Source organism: Lingula anatina, chromosome 1 (assembly GCF_051362555.1).
Source record: "Lingula anatina isolate TDL-2025a chromosome 1, LinAna3.0, whole genome shotgun sequence".
NCBI classification, from domain to species: Eukaryota; Metazoa; Brachiopoda; class Lingulata; order Lingulida; family Lingulidae; genus Lingula; species Lingula anatina.
Window position 1 is genome coordinate 10,370,025 of NC_141767.1, and position 20,939 is coordinate 10,390,963.

The 20,939-nt window shown below is 36.7% G+C and overlaps 2 protein-coding genes across 15 annotated transcripts in view; one reads left to right on the forward strand and one right to left on the reverse strand.

Moving 5' to 3' along the window:
• LOC106167349 (uncharacterized) overlaps window positions 1-9,152 on the forward strand; it is a 27,109-nt gene extending 17,957 nt beyond the window's left edge. For 9 of the 10 annotated variants that reach the window (XM_086999284.1, XM_086999279.1, XM_086999283.1 and 6 more), the window contains 10 exons: window positions 442-621; window positions 895-1,020; window positions 2,029-2,195; window positions 4,456-4,702; window positions 4,915-5,157; window positions 5,502-5,615; window positions 5,804-5,922; window positions 6,063-6,123; window positions 6,337-6,510; window positions 6,727-9,152. In XM_086999284.1, coding sequence (XP_086855410.1) covers window positions 442-621; window positions 895-1,020; window positions 2,029-2,195; window positions 4,456-4,702; window positions 4,915-5,157; window positions 5,502-5,615; window positions 5,804-5,922; window positions 6,063-6,123; window positions 6,337-6,510; window positions 6,727-7,155 — 1,860 coding nt within the window. In that variant the 3' untranslated portion in view covers window positions 7,156-9,152. Of the gene's footprint in view, window positions 1-441; window positions 622-894; window positions 1,021-2,028; window positions 2,196-2,804; window positions 2,846-4,455; window positions 4,703-4,914; window positions 5,158-5,501; window positions 5,616-5,803; window positions 5,923-6,062; window positions 6,124-6,336; window positions 6,511-6,726 lie in introns of those variants that run through there. The other variant, XM_086999287.1, reaches the window with a different exon arrangement.
• Window positions 7,969-20,939, reverse strand: part of LOC106167347 (homeodomain-interacting protein kinase 1) — a 25,857-nt gene continuing 12,886 nt past the window's right edge. The window contains exons 5-17 of one of the 5 annotated variants that reach the window (XM_013546094.2): window positions 17,669-17,755; window positions 17,310-17,494; window positions 16,555-16,702; window positions 15,993-16,149; window positions 15,516-15,625; window positions 15,142-15,195; window positions 14,686-14,757; window positions 13,916-14,101; window positions 13,431-13,633; window positions 12,971-13,234; window positions 12,648-12,778; window positions 11,664-12,240; window positions 7,969-11,438 (exon numbers count right to left, since the gene is read on the reverse strand). In XM_013546094.2, the coding sequence (XP_013401548.1) occupies window positions 11,081-11,438; window positions 11,664-12,240; window positions 12,648-12,778; window positions 12,971-13,234; window positions 13,431-13,633; window positions 13,916-14,101; window positions 14,686-14,757; window positions 15,142-15,195; window positions 15,516-15,625; window positions 15,993-16,149; window positions 16,555-16,702; window positions 17,310-17,494; window positions 17,669-17,755 (2,532 nt within the window). In that variant the 3' untranslated portion in view covers window positions 7,969-11,080. The remainder of the gene's footprint in view (window positions 11,439-11,663; window positions 12,241-12,647; window positions 12,779-12,970; window positions 13,235-13,430; window positions 13,634-13,915; window positions 14,102-14,685; window positions 14,758-15,141; window positions 15,196-15,515; window positions 15,626-15,992; window positions 16,150-16,554; window positions 16,703-17,309; window positions 17,495-17,668; window positions 17,756-20,939) is intronic. The other 4 variants (XM_013546095.2, XM_086999288.1, XM_086999289.1 and 1 more) reach the window with 4 other exon arrangements.

The window sequence follows — 20,939 nt, forward strand, 5'->3', positions numbered from 1 at the left end:
ATTACACAAGAATATGGGGCTGATCTTCAGTCATTTTTACTAGAGAGCACTCCAAGAACACAGAATTCTGAAAGGAAAAAAGGGAATAAAAATTGCAGTTGAAATCAGTCACTATTGTCCTGAAAATTGCTTCAAAATTTGTGAAAGTCTTCTTAAGATATCTTATCCACTATGAAACATGCCAATGAAAACCTGACCTAGTAATGGTCACATTGTGCTCAAGGGTTAGGTCTTTTAATTTGTTTACTATTATTAAATGTGTTAATCTAGTGTTCAGATGCTGTTCAGAAAACTGCATTCTGTTCAGAAAAATTCATGAGTTCTGATATATTTGTGAAGTACTTTTTGATATTTTTTAATTGAAAAAAGTATGGCACTTAGTGAAGATCAAGTTTCACATACTTGTGGCAATTTAAAACAGAGTGAAGATGTTTTTTTTAGGTAGAAACAAGTGTGAGGCCTCTGGTTACCAAGAAGGAGAACCCCACAACACGTCCAAGTTGGCTAATAGCTGCCATATCCGTTCCAGTTCTGTTGGTCATCATTCTACTCCTTGTCTCAGTATACTTATGGAAGAATATGACTTGTGGTGCGGAGGATCATGTAGAGAGGGGGCCAAAGGTGTGGAACCATTTTGTACTTGTCTGATATGTAGATTATTTCATTCTGCCTCTTTAAATTTCTTATTAATCACATCTTGATAACTTTTAATGTAAAAAGGTTAAAATGTGTAATGAATATTTAATCTGTGCACTTTTATTTTGGTATTGTAATGCGCAAGTGTATTTTAACTGTGATCTTTTATCCCACAGGGAGCTAAACAATTTTTTGTCTTCAAATTGTACAAATAATATTTCATGCAAGAAGTATGTGTATTAAAATATATTTTTACAGGAAAGTCTTGAAATGCATAATCTTGGAGTGGATGTTGAGAGAGGAGCAATTGTACAGATTGGACGTAATGGAAAGTCCCTGCCACTCCTGGATACACCCAGCGTGTCACCCATGAAACCACCAAAGGTATGTTTATAATGACTGATATACTTTAAATGTGTACCAAATGTACTTCAACCACCCTGAGCTTCAGAGCTAACTTGACACTAACCTTTTCACTGTAGCCTATCTCCATGGGGGCGTCTCGATAGTCCGAAGGTTCATTGGTCCGAAGGTTCATTGGTCCGAAAAGTGGTAACATTTTTATCGATTTTTTAATCAAGGGTTCATTGGTCCGAAGGTTCTATAGTGAACATTCGGACCAATGAACCTTCGGACTATTGAACCTTCGGACTATCGCTATGGCCCCATCTCCATCGTGTCAAGTAACCTCTGACCAGATTCGAGTGCCCCCGCCGCCCGCCAATCAAATTTAAAGCCCGCACTCAATGACTCATTGAACGATCTAGCCAATGAACGCGAACGAGTCAAAGCGCGCTTTGTTCAAATCCGGACCAATCAAAGATAAGGCTGAATATCAGGGACTTGCCGTAACCTGTGGGCAGCACGCAAAATACATCATCCCTCAGTAGATAATGATGCAGGGCATCATACTGCTCTGGTTTCAATTCCGATATACTCCATGCTTTCTTTGTGTACGGTTATGCACTCGGAACCACTCGGAACTACTCGGATGTCTCCGCACTCGACAATAACTATGTTGTTAGTATGGAGCTTGCGGAATCAGCCGAGGATTGCCGATTGACGATCAACCAATCAGCGTTTTCACCAAACTTTGGTGAAAAATTTTGAAACATGGATTCGATTGGCTTATATAAAATAGGTCAAACTATTTTCGTCAGAGGTTACTTGACACGATGGAGATAGGCTACAGTGAAAAGGTTAGTGTCAAGTTAGCTCTGAAGCTCAGGGTGACTTCAACTGATTGTAGGCATAATTATGTTGAATAATTCACTTCATCAGTACATATCTGTTTTGAAGTCATATTATCTAAATTAAACAATAAAATCCATTGAGATGCATTATGATCTTACTTTATTTAAAACAACAAAATTTTTAACTTGACAATTACAGATGAAAAATGAAGAAAAAGAGAAGAACTTGTGTAACTCTGACACGATAGAACATGAACACAGAATGATGAGGTCGCGGGAAATCAGTAATGTAAGTGGACGCTCGTCGAAAGGCAAACAGAAGAGGCGCATTCTAGAGGTTGAAACTGATGAATCAGACAGAGAAAGGTAATAAAAGCACCCTTTTACCGCTTAGTTACCATTTTGAAATGATAGAAGTGATCTGATTTTGTATTTCAACAACCATATGCAGCTTACTGTAATGTTTAAAATATTGACACAGTAACTTTCTCTGGTAATCTGGCCTGTCTATAATGATAATGCCATCTAGGTGCATTCAAATTACTTCTCTGAAACCATTGTGAGATAATATGGCAAATTATAGCTTATGCCACCCATTTGAACAAAAATCAATACAATGCACTTACAGCTAGTAGTAGTAAGATTGCCAGTGCATGTGCTACTAAATAATTGATAGCTTCCCATAAACTGTCATTTGAAATAACAAACAGCATCAATTATTTTATTACGAAATTATATATTAGAGCACTATAATAAAACACTGTCGTCTGCTATGGTGCTTTCAAATATTGCTACTGCATAGTCTCTTTTTGGCCCAGCCGAGCCTCTTTCTGATGACAACGTAAACAAAAGCCTATTGACATGACAACACAACACATGAGCCAGAATTAGGTCAGAACTAAGGTTGTGGTTTCACTAGTGAATTGAGATAATAAATTCCACTATTTATGTGCTACTTTACCACTCTGCTTGTAGTTTTGAACAAGGAATATTTGATGAGTTTCTATAGAACAGAGGTGAGTGAAGTTTATTGATTGTTGTAGTATTTTGGTGTGGGGATTTGTTGGATTTTGTTATATGAATTCAGCACTTTGTGCGGAGGTTAATGGCTTTGGTACTGGAACACCTAAGTCACACTGTTTTACATGGTGTTGTATGATTTATTACTGATATTTTGTCACTGCAGTCCAGTTTCTCTTAGATTTTCCTTCTGAAACTAATTCATTAAATTACTCTGTGCCTGTTAACTGCCCACGTACTGCTACATAATAGTTTACTGGTTAATCCCCTCTGGGTATATTAACAGGATTGATAAGCCTCCTTAGGATATCGAAATGAAGATCAACCACTGCATGTATAAACATCTATTTTTTACCACTTTGTATTATAATTGGTTAATCGGTGTAAGAGTGTATAGATGTCACCCTTGATGACTTTTAGGGCTCATTCCTAATAACTTAATGGTCTAAGTAGATGGCCTCAGCTCTGCAGGGACTCTTGCTAAATGCAATCAGTTTAACAGATTAACACACTTTTTTTTTGTTTCTAATGTACTTGCATATGATCACCAGTTTTTTTTTATTCTACTTAACATCAGGAGGAGTGTCATTGAGTCAGTCTGATAGCTTATGGCAAGAGTCTACACATAGTTTCATCAATCTGTTTAGACCGACAGTGTCATAGGAAATGAGCCCTTAGTGTCAAGTACAATGCTTTTACTCAGATTTAAGTTGAAAGATGGAAATAATTCCATCATATAATGTTCATTTAAGGGTTAACTTTTGCATCATGGGTTGCCATTCATGGTAAATATGTATAGAGCTAGGAGCCATGTTTGGTGGGTTCTAGTGGGGTGTTATATATCCAAAAAAATTATTTCAATTCAGTATTAAGAATGTATTTCACAAAATATAAATATCAGACTTGTTTATCGTGTCATGAATATTTTTAGAAGAGGAATATTTGAATGTAAAGGGAATTGATAATTAGAAATTCTTAATATGTGTGTATATGAAATGCATCGAATTGGCAAAATTTCATGTGATATTTTAAATGTATTTGTACCTGGGCAGTGATTTATTAGTCTTTCTATCTGACCTTTTAGTTTGCCTATGTGGCTGCTATCTTGAATGCATTCAGTAATGTATTTGTCTAAAGTAAAGCTTTTATTAACATGTCAAGTTTTTGGTATTAACAGTTGATCAGCTATCTTGCTGCTCTTGTTTGGGAAAATATTATTCATGCACAAGTGTCGGCTGTCATTGTTTTTAGTAAAAATTGCTGGCAGGCATGTTCTTTCTGTATTTTTTGTTACACTGTAGTTTTGTGTGGGGATCCTTGTGAAACTACCTTGAGTTTCAGGTCTGTCAGTACCAGCTTATTCATCTTCAAATCTTAGTCTTCCTATGTGCATGTACATTTGTCCACCAAGTGGGCATATGAAGGAAAATAAGTTGGCCTGGGTCAGATATGAAACTCAGACTGAATGTATGAGAACTTTGATATTTTAAGATTTAAGTTAAATATTGGTCAAATTAGTTTCTAATTAATTTTCATTTGTAACAGAAGGTAGTTTATAGTAAATGAGACAAGCCTCTAGATTTCCATATCTTAATCAATATTCCAGCCAAACATCCTCTGCTTCTTCAAGAGAAGGTGAATCGGACAGGGAGCTAAGCAGGCAGGACACCAAAGAAGTAAACAGAGCATCGCATTCAAAGACTGCAAAGTCTCGTAAGAAAAGTAAAGGGAAGAGAAGACTCCCGCCCTTGAGACCAAAGAAATCCTCTAAGGTGGCACCACTGGTAGTGAAGTCTGCCCTGACCACTTCTCATGAAAGTCTAACATCTGATGCGGGAAATATGGATGAAGAGGTATAACAGATAGCAATGATTATGGTGCTTCCTTACACTGGTCTGAACTATTAATTTATGAGGGTTTTTTTGAAGAAGCTAGCTTATAGCATATATTTTCAAAATATAATAATTATAACAAATGTATGAGACACATGTTGATATTTCAAAGGACCAATTCAATTATGTATGTCTATTTGGATTTTTTGTAAAATTACCGTCTTTTCCTCCAGGCAGAGGTTCATGAGGCAGCAGTTTTTGAAAACATTGCCAAACTGAGCAGGATTGAAGAACCTCCTCCTGCCAAACCAGACCGTCCTCCTGTACGCTTTAAGAACATTATTACCCCTGCCCCAGGACCTGCTCTCACTGCATATCTGTCCTCTCTCCCACCACTGGATATACAGGAAGAGGAGGAAGACACAGTTGCCACGGATAAGAAAGAAAGTAAAACTGGGATACCTATAAAATTGGTGGTGAGTTTTAAAGAAAAAATGCCAAGTATATTCCATTTCTTTAATTTTCAATACCTTGAATCCAGCCCCCTGCCAACAGGCTTGTATTTATCTTAAAAGAATTTTTAGATTAAAAAGTGGTATCATGACATTCTGTAAGTAAGTGCATTTTCATGTATAGAAGTGAATGTAACTTTTTTTTTAGAAAAAGTATTTTATCTGTGAAGATTTTATAAAATAAGTATAGTTTTAAAAGTTTTCCAAGTACTACAGTGTATTTTGTCACAGAGCTGTGTGATGGGCCATTGTTAACCACAGTGGTTCTAAATATTTTAAAAATCTCAAGCTGAAAAAAATTATTTTAGGACCCTTTCCGTGAAGAAGAACAAAATGGTAGTGACCCAGACATTACATTAAAAGAAAAGGCTGCCATTGAAAGAATGAAAAATAAACAGAGGCATAGAGAAAAGGCAAAGCAGGTAAATACATCTGGACTAGATGTGATATTTGAATTTTCAGTTTTGTTGTATTATTTCACCTTTTAATTGACTAACATAGAATGTTAATTTTGTGAAGTAAATAGTTCTCACATCTCTGTATAAAAATCAATCAAGTCTACAGCAAAGTGGAAAATCGTCTTTCATTTTTTCCTGCATTTAAATTATAGGAAGAGAAAAAGAAAAGGAGATCAAAGAAGACCAAAGAAGAAAGGCAAGCATGGGACAAGGCACAGTCTCAGATAGAGGCAGTATTACAGTCAGATGACCCACCTACTGTTCCTCACAAGTAAGTTACACAAACAGGATCTGTACATTTTAAAATGACAGTGGATAAATTTAGAACATACCAGAGAAGGCCTAAATACTGTGTGGGTTCAGTTTTTGCCTTGCGTCACTGACATTTTTATCAAATTGATTTTCTTCCAGAAAGCAGCATGATGCAAAGTCACAAAGACAGAACCAGTCAAGTGAGGATGAGGAAGAAATGGTAGGAGATAACCCTAGATATAACTGAAAAATTCTTTTTACATTGTAATTAAAATTACCATATACATTAGTTGTCTTTTATAGAAATTTGACAAGTCAGAGGTTGTGGTTTTAAATTTGTTTTGTTTTTTAGATTTCTTGTATTCCATGTCAGATTAAATTTAGTTTGTACATCACCATTTGTTGCAACACAGATATCCTTTACACTTCACAGGAAGAGAGAAAACCTACGAGAAATATGAGAGCTGGTCACAAGAAACAACCTAGGCAAGAGACAGAGTACTCTTCACGGCCATTCCTTACAAAACCTCCAGCACATGATGCATGGCAGGCAAACTCAGAGCTACCAGGGTTTACCAGGGTGGCAGCCACTCCTGCACAGCAGAAGGTGAGCACAAACAGAATTAGAGCTTTCTTTTAGGTTGAAATATAGACAAAACTGTTTCTTAGAGTCATGGAATTGGATGATCAAATGGCTTGTAATTTTATGAAATTGAAAGAAGAATAAGGGAGTTATTATAAAGAGTATTTATTAACCTATTAACAGTAACATTTTATGTAAATATGTAATGTGTAGTATAATTATGTAACCCCTCTGCTGCAGGAACTGATGAAAAAGCAGCATTCTTTGTTGGCTAAGCAGCAGATGCAGCGAGAACAGCATGAATACAAAAAATCTCTAGAGGAGCATGCGAGGCAGCTCATCAATGAAACACTAGTGCAGCAGGATTTAGAGACTGAAAATGATGACAGTGGCAGTGACAAAGTAACCAGTAAAGCAGATCGTTCTAAAATGCCAATTCACAAACCACAGGAACACGAAGACTCTGCTGTTGAGACAATCTTGAAAGAAGGGCGTATTTTGCACAGTCGTGAAACACCAAGGCGGAATGCAGACTCCAGTCCTTTTTCTCGAGAGAACACTAAAGACTCAATCAATCGACTTAATAGAAAAGAAAGCTCATTTGATATGACATTAAAAGAGGATCTCAGAAAGGTTATACAAGATGAACTGAGAAGTCTAAATCGCTAAATATTTTTCTTGCCATTTAAAGAAAGCTGAACATTTGCTTTTAATGGTAGCAGTAGCTAATACCTCCTTATCAAGGTTGTGAATGTGCAATTTTTTAGATGTGATGAAGGGTCTAGGCTGATATGAAAACTGATAAGATTTACTTTTCAGGTCGTTATTGATACAACACTTCTTAGGAAATTCAAAAAGGCACGGCTAAATCATAGAATATATGTCTTCCCATATGTTAATATTAGTTAGTAAATTGATCTGTTTAATGCTTTTGAAAAATTTCTGCTATTGTCATGCCAACCCTAACCATACACATCCGGCATTGCTGTCTTCTCTAGATACACCCAGGTGCAGATGGGTAGAGTTCTTGATCTAGTGCAATCAATCCTTGACAATCATGTGTATAATTGACTTTTGCATTGTCATAATGATGGAATAAGGAATTAAAGGAGCTAGAATTAAACCCAAAGAATCATGAAATCCATTCTCTTATACACACCAAATAAGGGAAGATTCCCCTGCTCAGTTGTCAACTATATGATATTGTTTGAGCAAAAAGGTCTGGATATTACATTTTAATAAAGATCTGATGAAAAAAATTGTTTCTGTATTATGCCTTGCTTGAATTTAAAGCAAAACAATTTATGTTCTGAAAGATGAGCATGCAGAATAGTTCGTTGCTGGGCCGTTCACTTTGTTAGGCAATATTGAAGAATGCCTCCAAGCAGTTTGGAACTAGTGTTCAAACCAATTTCTGTTAACTGGAGCCATATTTGTGCAGTAAAGAAATGCAGTGCGTTTACCAAAAAACAGAACAATAAGTGCAGTTAGATATTTATTCAAACTTGTTCCCAAAAATGTTATGCCATTGATAATAACAATGAGTAATAAAATTTTTTTCCTTCCATTTTCTGTAAATTTTATGAGAATCACTGTTTAACTAAATCTGACTATCACGATAATTAAATCCCTGTACCTTTCCTCTAGTCTAAAGTGATTACACTCCAGTCAAAATATTGCACACAGGTATTGAACAAGCCACTACCATAAAACACAAAGTGACCCTCCCTACTGTATAAGTGATATCTTTGGCTGTATTGCCAACTTACATAACTATAGTGAAAATACTGATACAGTAAGCTATATGAGCACATAAAGCGCACACACTAAACATTCTCTCCCAATTATGACAATTTTCATGCTAAACACTAAGTAATAAATCATCCCTGTAAACAGTTAACATTATCTGAAGATATTTGCTCCACAATAGTAAATGAACACCAGATTTATTGTCAATTGACAAGATTAATAAATGCACAGCTAACAAGATGAATGCACAAGTAGTAAAATATATAGAATAAGTCCTCATTCCACTAGGTTAAAATGATTAAGAATACATGATATAAATGATGATAGTAATAATACAAATCCTACTATACATTACAAAATAGTAGGAGGCTACACCCATATAATTATGTGTTAGGCGCAATATTTTACTTGCTGTACAATTTCACTACACTCACAGAATCAAAAGGCCATTGTATTACATACAATACTTGTCCATAAAATACATTAGGAATTAGTACACCACTATAACAAGAGATATAATATCAGACTGCAAGCAGAGTAAGTCAACATCGAGTTTAATACTAGAATACTGAACCAAATATCCATACTAAATAATTTAACACAACATAACACACAGTACCAAATAACCCATCCCCAGTTACAAGCAGTTTTATAAAGCAGCAGTATCACCCTTTAAATTGACCAATTGTTGAAATAAGGTATATGGTGTTAAAATGTTTAATATTAGCCAAACTGATAAGGACTAGTTGGGGTAAATCAGATCACATAAGGTTACATTAAAAGTGGGCATGAAGTTGTATATAATATTTAATCATAAATATATTTTTTTAGTTTGCAGGTGTGCAACTTTTAAATTAACTGCCCATTATGAAAACTGCACTGTAACTAAGGTCATTGCCACTACTCACTGCAAACTACTTGCTTACAAATAAATACTCCCTAGTCAACACAAGAAAACACAAACACACAAATTGTGACACTAAATTGCTACCAGTCCTGAATGATACTGTACCAAACTAGAGTAATGTAAACATGCATTAATGAGATCAAACATTCATAAAAATATTTGGCCCAATATGATTTCTTCTAAAATATTCACGCAAGCATAATACAAATATAATATCTCACACACCTATTCTGCTAAGCCGAGCTCCAGAATGCCTAGGCTCTCTTTTAGATCAATATTTCCGTTTCACCACAAGAATTTTGCACGATTTCGATGCACATAGGTCGGCAAGAACTGGAGCCCTCTAAATTACCCCTTTATCAAACAATGCAAGGAGAATTTAATGTGCCCCCTGCCAGTTTCCCCAAGAAAAATACTCTTTCAACCAACTATCTCAAAAAATGGTGACACCTTTATCTTTTTAAATATTTCATATTGGTCACCTCAGTGATGACAGTTTCTTAAAAATTGCTTCAAGATCCATTAAAATGCGCTTAACGAAAAAATAAAAATATATTCACTGAGGTTGCCTTTTTAAAAGTCCCCAAGTTCCCTGAGCTTTAAATAAGACCAGAATGACATGTTAATAAAACATCCCAGCAGGGGGCACCACTAAGCACTACAATCCAATCTCAATAGGAATAATTTGACACTAGAGAATTCATGTATTATATATAATATATAATTTGTTAATCATATATACACTTTCCATACAAGCAGATTGTCATAGATATATAAAGTAACCCTATTATTTGCTTAAATGGTGCAATGTTAATACATATAGCTGAGAAAGACTTGTAAATACTGCCATAATATCTTACATGAATATTATTACAACTTATCAATAATAATGATCACCATATCATACTATTACCTTTTCAGGATTTCTTGTCGTACAAGGTTCTATACCACAAACACCAAGAAAAAGAACTTTGGCAAAAAATATATAAATCCCATCCCATTTTGTTGCTACAAATGCCATTATATATACTCTGACCCTTGGTGACATTCTAAAAAGAGGAATGCTTTTCAACTGGCATCACAAACTACATTCAATGCATACCACTGTACAATGTCAGAAATAAACTGTAACAAGTCAGATCAAGCACCTGCCACATCTTAAATGTCAGGAAATCCCAAGTTACAGTTACGAAATCTTTCAAATTTCCTCTCTATGTTTTGATTCAAAATGGTTTAATGCTATTTCTTCTAATGGCACTTCTTAATTTTAGATTTAGTGTCACCAAGACCCCAGAATGTTCTTTGCATTAATCATTTCTTATTGAGCTGTCAATAAATATTTGCTTGATATTATTTTGATTTATAGTAATATATATGCACCCTTCCAAATGTATTTCTATCACAAAATCTGATAATAAATGTAAGCTTAATCATTCTTATTTAAAGTGAAATGAAAAGCAGAATAATGTTATTAATATTATATTTAAAATGTCAATATTATTCTTAAAATGTCATAACAGTGTAATAGACACTCAAAATACACATATCTCAAGCATTGTGATAAGTCACCATTCTTCATGCCTTAAAGGTGGCCAAAAACAATTCAACTTAAAACACCGGGTGCACTTATGTTCACAAATGTGAGAATAAAAGTAAAGGGTAGATAAAAGTCAAGCCAATTCAAGTGGCACAAATAACAATTAATGTTTCACTATTAGCCAGAATGTGGCTAAACAATCTTGCTTTATTAATACATGATGTCCTTCTTCAGTCATTGGGCCAATACTAAAAATCACTGGCCTAACATGACCCAACTTAAAACTTCCCTCAAAATTACACATTTTACAATTTGACTCAGACTCAAATCATTTGGATGTTCCAAACTTTTATAGAGCTGAAAGCACATTCACAATCTCACTTTCTTTACATGCCTCTGTCTCATTCCCCAGAAAATGGCTGATAAAGGTACTGGTACTGTCTTGTCTTGGTTGGGCTGAGAGGAAAGGCAGTGTAGACGCCACCTGTTGGCGAATTCAGATATTGAGCAGTTGCCAGCTGAGGATGTATCTGCGTGGGGAATGTCCCTGTATGAATGCTTTGTGTAGGGATCATAGTGTGCATGTGAGCTGGCAGTGGAGGATGTGCCGTGTATTGCACGTGACGAGGGCTCTGATGTGCTGGTGGGGGTGCCCCACCAGGTGAAAAGGGCCCATATGTCACCTGAGCTTGCTGGTGAGCTGGAATGAGGTACTTGTGAAGTGGGCTGCCATGGTGACCACCACTTCGATAAAAGTCCCTGTGAAATTGAAATGGACTCGTTTTTAAAAATCTGACATTCTGACTTGGCAACACATTCTCTCTGTGCCAAATATGAGGGCAATAACACCCTCACAATGTGATACTTCAAACTGTATCAATATCACTGTTGACTTTTTTTTTTTTTAAATCCACTGTTACATGAATCAACACAACAAAATATCATGTAATATGCAAATTCTGCGATATGCAGACATGGTCTTACCTGTGCATGTCTGTGGCAGTATTCAGATATAATGGCTGGCCAAGTTGTGTTGTTGCAACTATTGGTGGTGAACGCTGGCTGCTGCCCAGAAAATGGCGCCCATTTGATGTTGACGGAACAGCATACAGAGGAGCTGGATTTTGAACTGGACGCTGCACCGATAAATTCAAATTTCTTGGTCTTGTTTTTCTTTGATGACCATGTTGCTGTGGCATTGGCTGCACAGCCTGAGACGGCTTTTTTGTTGATGTGGCTGGAGCTTCAGTCTCCTGGGGCAATGGTGCTTCCGTCTTCAGTTCTGTCACATTCTTGTTACTACTGTTTAATTTTGGAATGTGTTTGCTATGGATTTTACTTGTAGACGGCTTTCCTGAGCTCACAGCTTCTTCCGTGGTGTTTGCCACTTTGGCCTGTAGGCAACTTGAGCTATACCCGCCTTTCTCACTTTTGATGGGCGTAAATGTAGCCTTGGATCTGGTCTTCCGTGAGGGGACTTCTGCTTCAGAATCGGAGTCCTCCTGACTGTCTGCAACCGTCAAACAACTAGCCATGTTACTTCTACTTCTAGGGGTACCTACTGAATTAAGATTTTAAAAAATCAGTTGAAAATTTTCTCCAACATAACCCTGAGATGAAAATTAGGTTGCATTCACAATAGCGGACTGACAGCTTTGCAGATCAAATATGCCTGACTCACTTGGATGCTCTTGGCATAATCCCTGCGTGGAATCTATTCAGTGTCTATTAGAGGATGATAAAGCAAGCTTTTTAGTGAGTTGCCATATTTATTCCGCGGACCTGTTAGTCCGGTGTTGTGAAAGTGGCCCTAAGTGTCTAAAAATATTTTTCAAAGTTGACTTAATAGTTCGTACTCACATGAGATTAAGTTTCATTTAAGCATTTTTTAAATAATTCTTGTCTTGAATAATAAAATGAACATCACTAATAGGTTAACCTTAAAAACAGATTTGGAAAAAATATTACCTTTAGTTTTTGGAATTCCCAAAGTCTCATCTTCAGACTCTGGACTAGTGCTAACAATGCTACTTTCACTGAGAGAGCATGACTGCTTCATCTTGTTATCATGACATGCCTTACAGTTCTTATCTTGGCAGCTGTAAAGAAAGAAGCAAATGAGAATTCTAGAATAAATTCTAATTGAAATCTTCACATCAATAGTTACGTCTTCCTTAACAACAGATGGAACTAGTATTGAGCATTTTTTGCATACTTGATGAAGATCATGGGCACAATGATTCTCTCATATTTTTGACTCACACCTGACACTTAAAAAAGATCACACGTACCTTGAAGAACATGGTTTCTCACATTCTTCTTCACTGTCTGAACTTATAGTGATCACACTAATGGCAGGACTAGGTGTGTCTGATATCACTATTGTCTGCCGTTGTTCTTTGTATGCTACTTTTGTTGAGGTTACTGATGTCTTTGAACGCGGCCAACTGGAACGATCCGGGGAAGCTGCTTTACTCTGCGTATGCGGTGGGGTGTTCTCTTTTACACGTTTCTTCACAGGCGATAGGTGACTTGTTATCTCCTTATTGCTTCTGCTGTGAGAGAAATGAAAACACGTGATGTAACCAAATGCTCTGGATTTTATAAATTCTAATTATGTGTTCATTAAAAAATCAGCCTTATTCACAATAAATGTCAAGTTGATAAAGCTTCAACACAAATATTGACAAATCACCAAAATTATTTCTCTACCACTAAAAGACACAGATTATCAACAAAACATGAACTTACTGTTGTTTATTTTGCCTCTTACTGCTGCTAGTGCTGCTGCTGCTGTTCTGTCTTGCAAGAAGCAGTGGTCCTGGCATAACATTCATGTTCCACTGTGATGAGGTAGAGGCACCCTGGGAAAGCAGGGAAGTAAAGTGGGAATTCCCAGCATGGTGGGAACGGTCCACAGCATATGGGTCAAAGATTCGCCCATCTCCAAGATCCTGTTCAGAAATGATAAGTAACTCATTGGTGTGTTAAGATTTTAAAAGGTATCAAAGTGAAAAATGTTTACGTCTTTAATTGCAATCTTCTTTTCTGATTTATAACACCCATTGGTCAACACCTTCACCAAAATGTTCAAAACTTCGCTGACATTGTCTAGAAAACATTTGAAATCCAAATTTGGACAATGCTATTGAAAAGAATTCCTGTCAGCAGTTACAATTTTCAGAAAATTACACCTATCAGATAATTACAAAAGCCTCCTTCATTCTGGCACTTACCAGAGGGAACATGGTTGTGGGTTGCGGTGGATCCACGTCGGCCATGACTAGAGGTCTGCGCCAAGACTCGGGGATGCTGGTCTCAGGCAGAAGGTGACGTGGTCGCTGTGAGGTGAAGCTGGGGAGTTGTTGCCAGGAGGGTACCAAGACTGGTCTGGCATTGGGCCAAGATGTCATGGGAGCATTCTGCAGGATTCAAAGAGTAAATCGTAATAACACGGCAAAAAGTCATATATAGACTATTTCCACAGGCGGGATGGTTATTTTCAATCTTGTGCAAACTGGAGAGTTCTCTATTTCAAGACAAGGTCTCCCTCTTCTAATCATTTAAAAACATCTACTTTACCATACCTGAACTGGGATAGTACTAGAATCCAGCACCAGCTACATTTTTGTTAGAAAAAAATAGCTATAAAATTTATATGCTACAAATAGTGAAAAATATTCCATCTGCTGAAAATAAACATATTCTGGTATATCCATCTGTTGGGGTTTCACTTTCATGCATCTTTTACATCATGGTTACTTAATGTAATGTCTGAACATATACAGGTACAATGAATATACAATGGTTCCATGTTACATGGCATTGGGTTTACTAACAATACAAATATTTGGATAAATTAGAATGTTCAAACATTATACAAAGTAACCTCCCCACATCCTTCATGCTATATACCACACAACCAACGGAACTGAAACCACAACAGAGACAATAATAATAATAGTAATAATAATAATAATAAAACTAAATGAAAAGGTCAACTAACCGTGACTAGCATATGTCGCCCAGATTGTTCGATCATGGAGACGGGAACGAATTGCTGTGCTGATACTTGCTGCTACAATGCAGAACAAGGAACCCATGTTTAAACCTCCATGCATGCATAATCATAGTGGGCATAGGGAGGGGGTGCCTTTACCATTGAAAATTCAGAGTTGGACTTGTGTTGAAGGACCCAATGACTGGGCCAGGGAAAACCAGCCAAGAATATGTACCCCCCACCCCCCAATAAAAATCCAGTGGATTGGCCTTGCATGCATTGTAAAAATTAATAGACCAATTGTCATCAAAATGTACAGGAGGAACCCCAACCCCTCATCTTCCCATAGGTATATGCTATTCAGAAGATAGTAATTCAAAATCCAAACTAAAAGATAAAACTGAGGAATACAGATCAAATCAAGCCTGCCACCAAGGTCAAGGTCATACTGTGTACACTCACCTGCCCCATTAAACGGGCACGAGCACGACCTGAGCCAGGACCGTGCCTATCACGCTAAAAATCAAAAGTTCTCATTAGCATTTCACACTCAGTTTTAAATTAATGAAATCATAATTACCTTCAACAAAAATTTTGCACCAAAAATGTAGGCGTACATACACAGTGGCAATTAAGTTTTAATGTAGTAGCAACATTTTTGATTTGTATTCCCCTACCAAATCATCTAATCTGGTTGTTGTTAAGAAGAGACCATGTAAGTTCTAAAGGGAAAATATAAAGATAAACGTCTAACATCCTAATATCTATTTGTTAAATTGGCAATGACTTCCAGTGATGTACATTACACAATTCCCAATCGATATGTCAATCTGTACCTGAGCAATAAGCTGTGGCTGTATCTGTAAAGTTTGCGCAGGTTGTGTTACCATGGGGATTGCATTGTCAACACGCAGAGACAGGCCATGCTTGGAGGGGGAGTTGAGACCTGGAAATACAAAATAAACACGTCAAAGCTGCAATCAGTAAGTACATTGTGTACCTAACACACAGATGACACAGCACCTACAAGCTAATAATTAACTGAAGACTTACTCATACAATTTGTTGTCTAAGACACCTCTATCCCACATAAAATGAGCACTATTATATTCTTGACTACATTTTTTTACAACTTTACTGACAACAAAAAATTCATTTGTTTACCTGAGTTTACGCTCAAGATTGTATTGTCTTGGTATCAACAACGTCTCTTGATATCCCTAAATCACCAATTTCTTATAAAATCAATAAATAATCTGAGTATTACTTCGTGTCCTCGTCACCACATGTTCTGTGTAGCTAGTAATACTTACACAATGTCTGTGAATACTGGTCAGGCCTGAATTGGGCACTGGTCCTCTGCTGTGACTGGAGATGCTGTGACATACTAGGGGGCTGGTAAGGGATGTAAGCACCTGGCTGCAGCTGATACTGCAGGTAAGGCAAGTCTGGCTGTCCAGACGACAGTTGCTGGAAGAGGAAATGACAGCCACCATTACATTCTAACTGGAAAATAGGTTTCATTGGATTTGTGAATAATCCAATTGAAGAAAATCCGAGAAAGTTAGATCCACACCTTCTGGAATGATGTTAATAGTTTCTTCCAAAATTTTATCTAGATTTGTGATCAAAATTATAAATATGAATTTGACTTTGTTTTACCTGGTTATTAAGTTGAATATTGAATGGTGAGCAATAACTCAAACGTGTAACAAAGTAATAACAAATACTGCTGCGACCAATCACTGAAGAGTTGTTGCTGTTCTTCCTGGTTGCTAAGCTTAATATTAAAGGTGAGCAAAATCAAAAGATTTTTCAAGTCATGTAAAAACTGCTTTGACTAATTACTGCAAGAAAGGAAAGCGGGTGTCCTACCTGGCTGTTAAGTTGACTATTGAAGGTGAGTGTAATGTTCCCTGTTGTTGGCGGCAGGATCCCTGGGATCATGTTCTGATTCAGGGAGTCATAGATGTTGCTTTTCGGTCGCCTACACACATCCATTGTTTGGACAGCTTCCTTGACTCTACCAAGAAAACATCAACATTTCAATATAATGTGTTAATTTTTGCCTTTATTTGCTCAGGATGTACACAGAGAAACCAAAGGTTAAAATTTAACACATTGAATTTATAGCATGGATATATGAACTTACCAAAGCACATTACAATTAAGTTGTCAAAAAAAAAAAAAAAAAAAAAATTGATATATTGTAATTTAAGTATGAAATGTTGGAAAGTTTTCTGATTAATATTTGTGTTCCGAAGGCAGTTTACTCTCAGGCAAAAAAAAAAAAGAAAAAAAAAAAAAAAAAAATCCAGATTAGATTATTACAATCTGAATGCATTAATTTTTTCTCATTCCCCTTGGAGAATCTGAGAATAAGATCACCCAACCCTTAAGGTCGTTACATTTCCTCCAGTGAGACTAAAGAATGCAATACTTAGTAAAGCCCCAGGCAGCCATGTTAATTCTTTTGCAAAGACTAGACATTCGAAAGGTATAATGACCCCATGTCTATATCCTCTTTCTGAGAAAAAAGGAATTGGGGGGAAAAACCATAAGGATCCAAATTTATTCAGAATGCCTTGATACTTCAAATATAAAACTTTAGAAAAGCAGACAAAGCTCACATGTTTGAATGGGCATAGTCTACCAAATGTGCCAGGGTGATAAAGGGGTGGTTGAGCGCTTCACCAGGGGTTATTCTACGCTCTTGGTCCAATGTCAGCATGCGTTTCAGCAGGTCTACGAATTCTCTTCTATCCACTTTTTCAGCCATGAGCTCCGAGCCTTCCAGTGAGTTTGGCGTGTTGATCTAAAAGAGAGTGAAATAAAAGAAAACATAATACAAGCTTTTCAAAACACAGCAACTGGAAATTTAATAACAAATGTAGATTAAAAAATTATTGAAAATTAGGCATGTAATATGTTAGGTTGTAAGTTTTTAATTCCCAAATTGTGCAAGATTTGACCCCAGTGTGAGCCTCACCTGTGCCATGTCATCCAAGCAGTTAAAGATGTACTTCCTTGCCTCCTTGGAGAGCACTTTGGTTTCTGTTTCATGTTCATCAGGGGTCTGAAATGAGCAAGTGAACACTTATATTAAAGGAGTTTCATTTTTTTCCATTATGTGTATATATCAGACACCAGTTTGCAAATGAAAACACAAAGAGAGAGAGAGAGAGAGAGAGAGAGAGAGAGAGAGAGAGAGGGGCCTAATTTGACCTTTAATGAACCTTAGAATATACCCCTTTACTCGAGCATCTGGAGATAAAAATGAAATCAAATGGAATTGAAAAAAATTCTAAACATTTCAGAAAAACACATACAAGTGAATAGGTGCCACCAAGAAAGTGACTTTCCTGTAGGTGATAGTGTAAGATTAAATTGGTGTTATCTAGCTACTGCAATCCCCTGAGGGAAGGATATAATGAAGTACGAGGATATCATCAAGTGCTTTCCAGTGCCTGGTCGAGATAGGAACAGTTGTCTATGTTCCCACATTTGCCTGGTTGAGAAATGAAACTCAAGAAATTTTAGGAGAGACCAATTGGAGGACACAGGTGTTGTGATAATTTCTTTGTCATTCAATTCTGCTGCACTCAGGGGGAAAATTGGTATCTTAAATTTAAGTTAAATCTTGATGGCAGATTAGCTTTTTAAATAAATATTAAGTATACCCTTTCATATAAGAATTGTCCATTTGTACGAAAACAAAAATTGTGTGTGTAGTCTTATTAAGTCAACACACTTCAGAATTCAGCATCTTGAATTAAATCATAGCCCAGACATACTCCCAAAAATAAACTGCACTATGAATAAAACAGCCTCTCTGTTGCAACTGAACACATTTGTGCCTCCCCAAAAGCCCAATGTATTTGAATTTGATTAAATCTAGATGTCAGTCTACTCATTCTGCAGCAGTGTTTGTGTGTTCTTGGTTAAGTGTTTTTGACATCAGTTTTTTTGGCATTCTGACTGCACACTTTGTTCTCAGGGATTTGCCAACATTCTGTTAAAATTGCACAAACAGAGTTCAAGAACAGTTTCATGCTATCAAAAAGCAAGAACTGAGGGCATTGTGGCCACATATCATACATAAACAACATGTTTTCTGTCTGAAAAATACACTCAGGATGTGGTTAGATAAAATATTCTGATCATTTACTTTGTCAATACACCCAGCCTTCCTTCCTTCCAGTTGGCTGGATTTCTGAAGAATACTTAATCCATGGCAACTGCAGGATAATTGCTTAATTACATCTCATCTCGGACCAATTCAACTTATCCCAGGTTTTCATTCAAACACTGCTGATTAAGTCAACAAAGTGCCAGCTCCCTGCAGTTGTATCAATCTATTGTTCTGTACTGCTTTCACCCTATCCACACTAAGCTAACTTAATGTTATGGCACAAAGTACTCCTTCTCTAGCTGTCAAATTTCGGACGTTAACGAGCAAACAGCTCAGTATGGTTGCAATTATGGTCATCGTTAAATTGAAGAAGTAGGGTCTGTTGGATTTTCAAGAAAATTCTCAGTTACTTCTGTGTGCATGGGTGAAAGTTGTAAAAACTGAAAATCCTGAAAATGTAGCTTGCAATTTCTCATCGCATTTAGACAATTTGAAAAATAAAAATCAAAATGAAGACTGAAAATCCGAAAAATGGGAATAATCCTGAAAACTTCCCCTTATGTATGTGTCATCAATCATGGGGTTTAAGGTATATAACAAAACACATATCAACAGCAATTTAATTTGCAGATCTGGGCTGTCTCTGTGTATCTGCATCAGTACACATGAACAATACACTTGAACAAAGAAACCAGGTAATCAAAACTAGAAATTCTAGCAATTTTAATTTCTACAAAATAATTGCATTCCATTAAAAACATGTAAGTGTATCACATTTCAAATGTGTGTAAAATTTGGAATTAGTGCACTAAATTACAAAATGTCACCTGTGAACAATGCAGAAACAATGAGGCAATCTGAGGCAGATGGTTCAGACTAGAGCAATTAGCAGCAGATGGGTAGATCTCTACCTGTAATCGCTGCAGAAAATCATTACAGCAAGTACAAGACACAGAGTGACTCGGCTAATGATTCCCAGGCCCCAGGACTCCGCAATATCAGGATGACACTGACAGAAGCATGCAATGTAAAGCCGGGGTATGACAAGTTTTCAATCTACTTTTGATTTATTCAACATCTGTGGGCAAAAAAGTAGGTTTTTCCCCCACTTTCTGAACTGTGATAAACTACAACTTTCATTTGCACGTCAACTGCCTTCGTGACATCTCACAAATGAGATCAGCTGAGTCAACCATAGACGTCAAGAATAAATTAAATAAAGCCACCCATACATATATATATATATATCAATGCATTTCCTTTCTTTACACTGCTTATTGCCTTCAAATTATTATGTACATGATAACAGGCATCTCCTTATCAATGCAACTGTGTTGAATACCATGTCATTATGATTTCATCTATCATCCTCTGGTCATATTGAAAGAGCAGAAAGACAAGTTGGCTGTCTTTTTCTGAAGAAATCCATGACACCTCTTATTCTTAACACTTGGACAACTGTATGAATGATACATCAAAGAATCAAGATGAGGAAATAATGTGAGAAAAAGGGTACTAGTTGGAGTAAGGGGGGGGGAGGAGGAGTTGCGAATGGGTCAGAATGGATCCTGGTAGAATATCCAAAATAAAAGTACAAAGGAAATGGAGTGCAAATTTGAGAGGCAAAAGCAGTTTTTTCCTAATAAAAATCACTTCCCCATGCGGGATACCAAGCACCAATCAGTATAATTTTCATCCAAAATGTATTTCTGCTGTCAGTGATAATGGTAGCATTTCTAATCTTTTTGCTTAATAAGCCCTTTTTCCCTTTCAATCAGAATATATGGGAAAAGAGCGTTTTTACATGTAAACATCAGCTATCACATCTCTTATTCCCTCAGACATGACATGTTCTCCTGTCAACATCTAACAAGCATCCTATAACAGCTCTATTATCATTATATAGAACTGCACACAGTAGCAACCCTTGCTATAATTCATATGCCTTGCACTTGGTAATCTGGGTGTAAGCCTTACACCCCATTCTCATAGATTAGATCGACCTACATTGGATCGACCTAACTCCCTGGGGGTTCACGCTAAATAGCTGTCAGCCGGGCGGACACGAAAGTTAATTACCCCTTATAGCTTGTAGTAGGCGGGGACGGACACTTAAGGCGGATTATCT